The sequence below is a fragment of the Leucopleurus acutus genome (genome assembly GCF_964270905.1).
Source record: "Leucopleurus acutus genome assembly, chromosome: 11".
NCBI lineage: Eukaryota > Metazoa > Chordata > Mammalia > Artiodactyla > Delphinidae > Leucopleurus > Leucopleurus acutus.
Window position 1 is genome coordinate 38,233,358 of NC_139152.1, and position 12,000 is coordinate 38,245,357.

Consider the following 12,000-nt stretch of genomic DNA (forward strand, 5'->3'; position numbering starts at 1 on the left):
TACCAGGGTGTATGAGTCATTTTCCATGCCCAATTCATTTAAACAATGAATTCTTCCAGAAATCGAGAAACTAGCCAGCAATGACAAAGTCCACTCGAAAAACAAATTTGAGTTTTTGATTGTATTTCCATTTGATCCTCTCTAAGGAGTAAAATGAACAGTGTCATCAATATGCTACAGGAAGGGGCTTCCCTGGTGCTGGTGGCGCAGTGGTTGAGAGTCCGCCTGCCGATGCAGGGGACACGGGTTCGTGTCCTGGTCCTGGAGGATCCCACATGCCGCGGAGCGGCTGGGCCCGCGAGCCATGGCCGCTGAGCCTGCGCGTCCGGAGCCTGTGCTCTGCAACGGGAGAGGCCGCAACAGTGAGAGGCCCGCGTACCGCAAAAAAAAAATAAAAAATAAAAAAAAATACTACAGGAAGAAGTTAGATTGAAATAATATTACAGGTTTTAAGTTATGCAATGTTTTCAATCTTATAAGTGTGGCAACTGATATGTGGGGCTAATTATCATTCTTTTTTTTTTTAACAGGTAAAAAATTTTATTTGCTGATTTAAAGTCTCCTAAAATATAAAAAACAGAACGGTTTCCTGAATTACAGCTTTTGGCAGTAAGTAAAGTTCAATGCAAAGAACAATAAGCCTCAACTTCCTGTAGCAGCCTTTACTTTGCCCTAAAAAGAGAGACCATTTTCCTACAGAGACAGTCATTTAGATGAGACACACATCAAGTTTTTTTCTAAAGTGCCAAAACTCATATAATTCCTGTAACTGCAGATGAGAATTATAACTTAAATACTCCAGGTGATCGCAAATCCTGAAGAGTTCCTGGTTTCTGTGACGGGGAAGAATTTGACTAGTACATAGTTGAACTAAAATCCAGGCAAAAATGCTCTACAACTTCATCTACTGGTTTGTAATTCATTAACATATTGTAAGACTGTTATTCAAATCTAGTTATGTGGTAATAAGACCTGGGAGCATTTTGTAAAAGTTTGTTTTAAAAATCCCCAGTTAAACTTAATTTGCTAATTTTCTATTCTATTATCTATATTTTTCTTTGTTTAATCTGTCTCCTTTTCTTTCCACAAATTCCCAAGGACAATTCCTTAAAAAATTATTAGTCCTATTGTTCGGTTGGAGGTGAATTTATCCCAACAATCCGCAGGTCTGTGGATGTCCAGAGTGTAACTCTGGTGAGCCAGATGGGCTCCTACAACAACCACAGCAGTGTAGTAGGGCACAGTTTGACCGATGTTCACTCCCAGCAGGCTCAGTGCCCCCAGCATCGCCACAGTGAAGCCACTGAGCCACTGCTTGGTATCTTCACGGAACAGCAGTGCCGTGGACTTAAACCCGATCCGAGCATCATCTCTCTTGTCCTGATGAGCATAGATAGTATCGTATATTAGAGTCCACATAATTCCAGAAAAATAAAGAGGAAGGCAAACAGATGGATCACAGGAGCCCTTGACAGCAGACCATCCAAGTAATGCTCCCCAATTAAAAGTCAACCCCAAGGCTAATTGAGGCCAGTATGTAATTCTCTTCATTAGCGGGTAGGTGATGACAAGAAGTAGGGATGCTGGTCCAAGAGCTATACTGTAGTAATTCAGACACAGAAGAACACGCAGTGCCAAGGTCAGCTGTCCCCCAAGAAAAACAAAGGATTGAAAAGTTGAAATGTCTCCAGCAGCTACTGGGCGACTTGCTGTTCTTGTAACCTTGCCCCCATGGCCGCTCCTCTGTGGAGAAAGGAAGCACACTGCACTTTGCAACACCAGCTATTCAACTGATACAGGCGCTTCTCACGCCGGGTTTCAGTGAGGACACTAAATGATCCTGTTGCTTTATGTGGCATTCAAAAGTGATGCCACCATCTTACTCTGCAGAATTGAGAGGAGCCTCTCTGTTCCTTTCTGGGACGAATCTACTTTTTTTTTTTTTATCATAGTCCTGGTCCCACATGTCATTAATAGTACAGCCTGCTCCAGGCATCAGAACAGCTCCAGTGCCAAAGAGGGATAACATGTACCAATCTGGAAAACAACCTGTTTCAGCTGCCAGACCAATGCTCCAAGTACATGGCAGATACAGTAGCCAGGTTCCTATGGGCTTGTCCAAACGCATGAGGCGCAGGTAGGGCTGCAGAGGGCGGGGCGCCGAGTTCACGATCGCCGCCGCAGGCAGGCTCGGCCGCCGCCCGAGCGGACCCCGCCCGGCTGAGGGCCGCCAGTCTCCCGCGTGGAGCCCACTGGCAGCGTGCGGTAAGGTGAGGGAGCGCCGCGCGGGCCCCACAGCCACACCTGCGTCCCTGCCCGTAGGCGCCGCACGAACCCCGCGCCTGCCGCGCCCAGCATGGCGCTCCGGAGAGCGCCGATCATTCTTAATTATAGAAAAATTTCTACACAGAAAAAATCATGGGATTAGATTCAGAGCTTATTTGGATCATACATTTAATTATACTTATTGAGAAAAACAAATTCTAATCCATAAAACAGATTAGAAATAACAGCACAAATCTCCTTAGCCTGCCAACCAGGCTTAATAACTGATTATTAACTTATAATATCAGTTATTATCAGAAATTACCTGTAATATTCAGTGAGCTAATTCACTGCTAGCTCTTCTAAGAACATAGGCTCCAGAATAAAACAAAAATAAATTAAAAGAGAGATAGAGACAGAGTCAATCCCTTGCAATCTCTTTCAAGTCAAATGAAATGATTCCTTCCTGGGTCAAAACAACCTTAGGGCTATGGTGGAAGTGAAGGGAAAGAAGATCCTCATTTCCAGGGACAGCTACCTGTCCTTCCTGATTAGAGATATCTGAACCCAGAACTGCCCCCCAACAAGCCTTTCTGACGTATTTGGAAACTTCGGAAGCCACTTCTGATGGCCCCGCTCTTGATATGACCCAATGACTCGGTACCCACGACATCTGGTCATTGTAGACCCTGTAGGGACTATTGCACCCACGTCAGATACCTTGGGACTCACTACATTAGACCTCATTTTTCACCAGTGCCTGTTCCAAACCATTCTAACATCTGTGGTTCACCAAAGTGATGCACTACTCTTCTACATAGCAACCCTATTTACTTTTATTCTCACTCGCTCTACCTTGCTTATCAAGGTATACTTTTTCTCTCCATAGACTCAATCTCTCCATTACTCCTTTTGCATGGCAATTTTGGGAAAAAGAATTTCAAATCACTCCAGTAACCCCCTGCCACCCACAGACCGAGGGAGCATATTAACCTGGGCCTAGCAGAGTAGATCAATCTGTTGCCAGACATTCTACAGACAGCTGGGCTAGCCTAAGAACCAAATAACCTGGTGTTTGCAAACAGGATACCACTTCTCCCACAATACATCCACTTCCACATCAATTATCTGTTTGTCCGCCATGATTTCTCTGAACTTCTCAGCATCACAATTTTTCCAGCACCTGGGTAGTGTCTGGAAGAAGATCTTCCGGTGATCCAAAGAACAGAAAGCAAAAAAACAACTGACTGGGGCTTCCCTGGTGGCGCAGTGGTTGAGAGTCCGCCTGCCGATGCAGGGGACACGGGTTCGTGCCCCGGTCCGGGAGGATCCCACATGTGGAGCGGCTGGGCCGCTGAGCCTGCGCGTCCGGAGCCTGTGCTCCGCAATGGGAGAGGCCACAACTGTGAGAGGCCCACATAACGCAAAAAACCCCCCAAAAAACAAAAAAAAACAACTGACTGAGACTATCAAAATGGGAGACGCCATTAGGCTCTGCTCCCAACACATATATCCCCTGCATGTATCCCGAATTGGAAGACCAAAGTATAGAAGTCATCAACTTCATCACCTTCCTAAGTCAACTACACAATTCTCTGTGTAAAGACCCTGACTCTAACCCCTCTCTGATGCACTTACCCCATGAAGACCTCTATTCCTATCATGTGTGTAAAGACCAAGAGATGTCACTTCATTTTTGTCACTAAAAAGCAAGTTATGATTGTTGAGTTCATTGTGATTAAATATCCAGTAAACCGGTAGAAGGCCTGGGTTTCTGGCTGCTGGTGTTGTAGTATCTCTGACATAGAACTCAGTGCTAACATCGCACAATTTCCAGGGTGCACACGGTAAAGTCTGAAGCTCAGAATGCTTTTAAGCTGCATGTTTTACTGGAGAGGAAGGGTTGGCTGTGCAAGGGGTTAAGTATTTCTGCAAGAACTGTGGGCCGAATCATAAGTCCTTGCTGTTATTGCAGTATACTGAGAATCCCTTTTTTTTTCTGAAATCATTCTAAAAGAGGCCCTTCACACAGGGAACCTGAAGAATTTCATATGTGAATATTAAAACTTTTACTCTAACAATATCAAGAACTTTGTTTAGTATGTGACAGGCAGCTAAAACTATTATGCCCACTGTGTTCAATTAGGAGCAGAATTTAGTTTAAAGTTATTTTTCTACCTTGAAACACTTTACAAATACAAAAGTCTATGAAAAGATGCTTTGTTCGTGACTATGCTTTTTCTCCGAAAACTCAAATGTATGTTCGTATGTATGTGTGAGTGTATATAAATGCACACGTATAATATATGCAAAAGAAAAGAAGACCCTGACTCTTACCCCTCTCTGATGCATTTACCCCACCAAGACCTCTATTCCTATCGTATCCCAGAGGCTGACTCAATAATCTGGTAAAAGAAACCCAAGCACATTATCAAATGGATATTAGAAGAATGGCAATAATCAAAAACATGGACAAAAAAACATTTTTGAGGATATGGAGAAATTAGAACTGTGCTAGTGGAAATGCAAAATGGTATAGCCACTTTGGAAAACAGTTTAGCAGTTCCTCAAAAGGTAAAAAATAGAATTATATATAACCTGACAATTTCACTCCTAGGTATACACTACAAAGGACTGAAAACATAGGGCCACAGAAAAACGTGTATACAAATGTTTACAGCAGCATTATTCACAATAGCCAAAAAGTGGGAACAACCCAAATGCCCGTCAGCTGGCGAATGGACGAACAAAATGTAGTATAAGCCATACAATGGAATATTATTCAGTCATGAAAAGGAATGAAGTACCAAGGTAAACTACAAGATGGATGGACTTTGAAAACATTATGACAAGTGAAAGAAACCAGTCACAAAAGACCATGCATTGTAGGATTCCATTTATATGAAATGTCTAGAATAGGCAAATTCGTAGAGACAGAAGCTATGTTAGTGGTTGCTCAGGGCTGGGGCTGGAGGGGAGGAAGGAATGAGAAGTGACCGATGATGGACTTGCAGTTTGTTGGCTCTTAATAGGCTCTACATTTCCCTCCTGTTGCCTTTTCAGACAAGTGGTGATAAAGGTTCCCTGCTATTGCTTGTCCCAGATTCTTCATCTTCCCTTATTAATTCTTTTTATCCTGTCCACATCTGTTTCTTGTTGGGACAATGGCTGGTGTCCTACCCCTTTCTCTGTGTATGTCCCTGATTTCTAACTCTGAGGCTTCTTGGTGCAATTCCCAATATCGACTACCTTATTCTTTAGGGAGAACCGCACTGATGGATAGAGAGTGGAGAAAAGATTGCATATTTACAACTCTTCCCTTCTCTTTTATTCTACACGTATTACTGAGAGATGTCAACTACCCAGGACACAGTGCAGGGCTTCCCTCTATCTAGGGAATTAGTGTCTTAGAGAGACAGAGATAGAAATGGGCTCAGTGGCAGCCTGGCTGTGCTCCAATGGAATTTTAAGAGATGGCCTGGTACTCAAATTGCCCTGAAGTTTTAGGACTTTAGCTATTGTTATTTCTAAACCTAATAGCTTTTGTGAGTGAGGGCTTGTGTCATATAGGCCAATTGGCTTCATTTTTCCAGGAAAGGAGTAACTCATCTTCAGAAAACTAAGACAGTTTAGGGCCAAGGCAGAGCCTGACAAGAACCTATATTTATTTCATTATACAAAATACAGATCTTCCATTGTCAAAAGTTTACAATGAGTTGAATCCCTTGTCTTAGCCCAGTCAACCCCAAACCACCAAAAACAAACCCTTTGTTAGGCAAAATCAAATTTATCGGCCCATTGCTATGAAGGAGATCTCAAATCAGAGAAACTGTGGTGCATCTCACCAACCAAAGCGAAAGATGGAACTAGGATCGAGAGAATTCTGGGCCAGGGTAGAGTCTGAGTTAAATTTAAATAAATCAGTGTTTTGATAGGCTCCAAGCAAAGTAAGGCAGTGTAAAGTGGTCAACATCACACTCAGACTGCAAAGTAGACCCAGGGTCTTGTTTCCTTGGAAAAAAGAAAGCTAAGATAGATGTGGGACACTGTGTGCAGAAACCCCTTATCTGAAACTCTGCATCTGGGCTGCAAATCCAGATGGCTCTCTGCATCAGAGTAACTTAGACACCCCCCCCCCCAATCCGGCCCAGCAAGAGTAGGTTGTTCCTCTCTTACTGATATCTTTTCAAACAACAATTTAAATCAAATTACTTACATTTCTGATAGTCTCCGATTTTAGAGAACAGTTTCTCAGCGAGGAAGAAAGTGGTAGTCACTTAACGAAGGGGATTGTTATGACACTTTCCAGCTGCTGTGTGTCCTTGGGGGAAATCTTGTTTCCTGGTAACTTACGCGGCTGGCTTTATCTGTGTCTTTTATTCCAATCTGATGAATGGTAGGACAGATTTTTGCTGTCCAAGCTATCTTTACTTTCTCATTGCCTTGGTGGGCTGCACTGAGCATGTAGCATAAGCAAGAACTAAATTTTGTAAATTAAGCTGCTGAGATGCTGGGGCTTTGGTTTGGTTTTTTTTTTTTTTTTTACCAGAGCATCACCTAGTCTAGCCTGGATGTCATAGAGAGTTCTGTTTTAATTAAATTCCCATAAAATGAGGTACTGGCTTAGGGGCTGGTAGCAGGTGGCAGAAAACTATTATTGGAGGATGAATGGATGTATATCCACATTATGCAGTGGCAAAACATTTGAGAAAATTGTCATCTGAGGTAATTTGGTGGGCACGTCAAGTCCTCAAGAATTTGTAGCCTTAGGAGAAGAGGTTGGAAAATAGAATGTTTATAGCCTGTGTTGGTTGTTAATGACTATGTTTGGCAAGGTATTATAAGAAATAGATGAGCTCAGAAAACAATTGGCCAGTTTGCGAGCAGGAAAGGGAATAGAGAGTGTCTACAAATTTGGGAATTAATGGGGTTGCAAAATGCAACCATCTCTGATCCACAAACAGTAAAAAGTAGCATTGAGCAATGCTCTGATAACAAAGTCTGATTAAAATAGCCCTGGAGAAAGGACCAAAGCAAGATACAACCATAAGGTATATTGTTAAAATCTGTATGGGTTAAGGTGGCACCTGCTGTATCTTTTCAGTTGGACAAGATAGGGTGAATGAATTAAGGTGTGTCTTTTCCAACCAAATAGGGTGAATGAATTAAGGTGTGTCTTTCTCACCAAAGATAGGCCCACGGTAATTGCAATTGAGACAGAAAGAGACAGAGATAGAGAGAGAGGCAATAAAGCAAAGACATGTAGAAAATTCAAGATGTATGCGTAAAGAGAAATGAAAACTTATGTCCTTTCAAAAACTTGTACATAAATGTTTATGGCAGCATTATACATAATAGAAAGAACGTGGAAACAATTCAAATGTCTATTGCTTGATGGATAAATAAAATACTGTATATCCATACAGTGAAATACTATTCATCAATAAAAGGAAATTAAGTGCAGATATGTGCTACAATGTGGATGAACCTTGGAAATATTATGCTAAGTAAAAGAAGCCAGGCACAAAGGACCATATATTATATGATCCAGTTTATACGAAATGTCCAGAATGGGCAAATTCATAGAGACAGAAAGTATATTTTTGCCTCTTGCTGGGAGTAGAGTGAGCTGGGGTGGGAGAAGGTTGGGGAAATCGGGAGTGACTGTTAATGGGTGTGGGGTTTCTTTCTGAGATGATGAAAACGTTTTGTAAGTACTGGCAAAGTTTGCATAACTCTGTGAAGATACTAAAAACCATTGAATCTTATACTTTAAATGGGTGAATTGTATGATATATTAATTTAATCTCAAAATAAGCTCGAATTTAAAAAGGAAGTATATCTCACAAAGAACTGTGGGTATGGCTATTGGCATATGAAATTGACTGGAATCAGACGAGAATAGGACTAAATTTTTTGAGTGAGTTCAAATGCTAAAGGGACCACTAGCCTAGAGAAGAGAAATTGACTGCTCAGGATTTAAAACAACCCTTGGGCCTAACCTTCTCTGAGTAGAAAATGGGCTGGAAAAACTGCCTCACACCTAAGGAAGAGCTATTCACTCATTCCCACTTCTGATAAGGCTAAATGGGATATCATAAAAGGAAGAATCTTAAGGAGGGTTCATTCACGGACTGTCAGGGCAGAACTGGAACCTAATTAAATAACTTATCCTATCCCCGGGTAGGAAGCCCTCCTCAGGTTGGCCCAGCAGTATTTTATTTTATTTTATTTTATTTGTGGTACACGGGCCTCTCACTGCTGTGGCCTCTGCCGTTGCGGAGCACAGGCTCCGGACGCGCAGGCTCAGCGGCCATGGCTCACGGGCCCAGCCGCTCCGCGGCATGTGGAATCTTCCCGGACCGGGGCACGAACTCACGTCCCCTGCATCGGCAGGCGGACTCTCAACCACTGCGCCAGCAGGGAAACCCGGCCCAGCAGTATTTTAGAATTGCTGCAGAACTGGACTTCCAGGAGTATTTAGCTCATTTATCCTGCCTCTGACCCTCAGTGCATAGTATATTGAGGGCTGATAACTTATCTTTTTGGTTCATAAGACTTGGAGCAAGAAGAATCACATCCAGACCTAATGTAGACATAACAGGGCATCAGCCCCAATGAAGAGACCACTGTACATTGCCCAGAAGTCTTGGACTTGAAGGTTGCCGCTGTGGATAAGGCTTTTGGCTCATCTCCCTCAGGACCGCCTCTAGTGACTACGCTCAGCACAGTACCTGGCGTGTGCTAAGCACTACCTGATGGGAGTTATGCTAAATTCTATTAAAAGGTTAGCCAAATGAGGCATGCACAGGTTAAGGAACTTGTTGGAGATCACACAGCTAGTAATGGCAAATCAGATCTTGAACCCAACTTTGCACAGCTACAAGGTCATGCTTTTCCACCTAGACCAGGAGAGCTCTCCATGAACTGTGGCATAGTGACAACCAGTGTGGAGCAACTCCTGGCATCGTTGATTATGAACTCTTCTTCAATAAGTACCGCAGTGAAATCTGTGCTGGCCTTGTAAGTATTATTGCTTGTGTGTAGTGTGTGTGTTTGTGTGTGTGTGTGTGTGTGTGTGTGAAGAAAGAGTCTTGTTTCACTAGCTTCTCCCCCACGAGCAAGAAAGAGCGGTCTCTTGCTTGCTTCATTGCCTCCAATGCAGGTGGTAAGTACTAAATATTTCTTTTTGGAACAGTTTATGAGGGAAGAACATTTTCAAATTTATGAGGCTCTCATGCATTTTGAGAAGAGATTTTCATATTTCACATATTTCCTTCTTTGGATCTTTCTATTTAGGGATCAGTTTAAAAATACAATCCCTCTATCTGGAGCAGAAGTGTTGTGAACCATGAGTTCCACATCTCTTGAGACTTTGAGTCACTTTCAAGGCAAAATACAAAGAAAATGAAAGGAAATTAAAAAGAAATATAGCTTGGTTTCGGCTTGGAACACACCACGATTCCATGATAGGTTACAGTAGATTGGAGACACTGGAAGAAAATACATCATTTACCAAAACTTAAGGTGTGCCCTTCCCCTCAAGAAAACTAAACGGCTGCTTGCTAGAATTGTATCCTTAAAGTGGCATCTTCAATATATTTGGGTATTTTATTGCTTATTTAGACCAGATACCTCACTCTTAAAAACTATGTCGATGTGTGATTCTGCCACATTTTCAGTAAGCATGTATATAACTTTGGAAGCTTAACGTTATACACTTAGGACCTAGGAATAATTCCCCAAATCTCTGAGAAACAGATGGTTCAGAAGATTGGTTTATGATATCTTGTTCTTTTAAAATTAAAGATCTCCAGAACTAGATGTAACCAAAGGTCAACATTTTTTTTAAGGTTTCTTACCCTACCTATTTAGAAAGACTACGATTTCGGCAACCTGAAAGCAATTCTTGGCAATGGCATCATTCTTGAGTAGGGGACAGGAAATGGATTATTTGACATTGTGTCTCGTTTCCACTTTGATTTCTTCACCTGTTCCACCTTAGATATACCTGGAAGGACTTGAGGATCTCCTCAGCAACACATTCACAGTCAAGGAGACTGGAACTCTGTGTGAACTTCGTGTCCATCTCGAGGCTCTTGGATTGTACTGAGACAGACGATTGAGTTGTAGACAGGAAGCCAAGGCCACCATCCTGGCAATAAGGAGAGAAAGAGGGGACTCAGCAGCTGAGCTTCAGGCTGGCAGGATTCCTCTTTTCTTGGGGTCTCATACTCCTGAAAGAATTTAGAGTCACGTTTTTCGAACCCCGTTGCATAAAGGGCTTCGTCTTGTGGATCATTATGGAGGGATGAAGCAGGTGCGAAGAGGTTGGGAGGCAGAGCACTTAGGCTCCAGACCTCACCTCTGACTGTTTCAACCAGCCCAGCTTTGCTCTTATCTACTTTACAGGTTGGGCTCTATGTCACGTAGTTTTAAAAAATAATCAGATGAAAGAGTTAAACTTACCAGAACTCCATTCAGGGAAAATAATATACGTGGTTAGAAAGAATACTAAGGTAAGTCATTTAGGAAGGGAGAGAGCAGAAGTGAGATCTTCAAAAGCAGACTGGAAATAAAAAGATATGACCAGTAAACTGCTATCTCAGGAGGGTGGGTCCTGATGACTCCAAACTTTTGTTCCTCTGAGATGAACTGGCAGATTTGAGGACAGAGCTGAACTACTCATGAGAATAGAGGACAGGCTGAGTATTGGTGTGGGAGGAAGGGCAGACAGAAAATCTCTAGTTCACAGCACAGCCAGGCCGACTTGGGGGAAAAATATGTCAAATGGGATTTTCTGAAGTTGCACACGGTGGCATGTGCAGTGTCAAAAGTCCCTTTACTATCTAACCCTCCAACACCCCACACTCCAGGTAATATTTAGTAAAACTTGCTTTGGGGCTTTCATTGTGAATAGGTTCTTCCTGGAGAAGGCAAGAGATGCTGATGAGGTTTGACAACTGATGATGTAGAGAGAAAAGACACCGTAAGTGTTTCATTTGGTGATTCACCAGAAGGGCTCGATAGCAGGTAATAGTCAGTGCTAAGGTTTATTACAGCAAAGGATACAGAACAAAAGCAACAGGAAAAAATATGCAACAGGGGGTCCAGAGAGGTTTGTCACGGGCTTCCAAGACCTTCCTTGTCCGAGGCCACACAAGAATGCTCTTTTCCCAGCACTGAACTATAGGGACGTGTGCGGAATGTCCTTGCCCGGGGAAGCCCCAATGTGCCTCAAGGTCCATGCTTTTATAGGCCAGGGGGCAGGAGGCGGAGGGGGGCGGTACTCCTGGTCCCATAGGCCTATTCTGCTCTGCAGCCAGACTTGGCAACCAAGACTCAGAACCCCAACAATGAAATCAGGTGCACATCAGCAATCTTGGTGTTGGTAAAGCAACCTGAAAAGCCAGTAGAGGATGATACATTGCTTCAAGTGTATATAACAAAATCGTCAGTCACTCACATAACGAACATTCTGAGGGCAGCATTCCCAGGAGCTGGCCAGCGGTCACTCATGATTCCCTCGAAGACATAAGTAGTGAGCAATCAGGCTTGCTGTGTTAATGTTTCCCTCACACTGCGTGGGGGGACTACCAAATTTGGCTGGGATTTGGAAAAGGATGTCACAGCCCCAGACTCACTTATATGTGGTAGAGGTTAAAGATGGCTTCTGGTACCTGGAGATAGATCATAGGCTAGGCAAGAAAGCCTTCCGGTTGGAGCCCTCTTGTT

The 12,000-nt window shown here is 42.9% G+C and overlaps 1 protein-coding gene across 1 annotated transcript; it reads right to left on the reverse strand.

Moving 5' to 3' along the window:
* Window positions 1-1,026: 1,026 nt before the first annotated feature.
* LOC309968845 (4-hydroxybenzoate polyprenyltransferase, mitochondrial-like) lies at window positions 1,027-2,367 on the reverse strand (the record flags this gene model as incomplete). The annotated part of the gene is given in 5 exon segments (XM_082850328.1): window positions 1,027-1,062; window positions 1,066-1,107; window positions 1,111-1,722; window positions 1,940-2,280; window positions 2,283-2,367. Coding segments are annotated over 5 exon segments (1,107 nt in total). The 5' UTR covers window positions 2,359-2,367.
* Window positions 2,368-12,000: the final 9,633 nt, after the last annotated feature.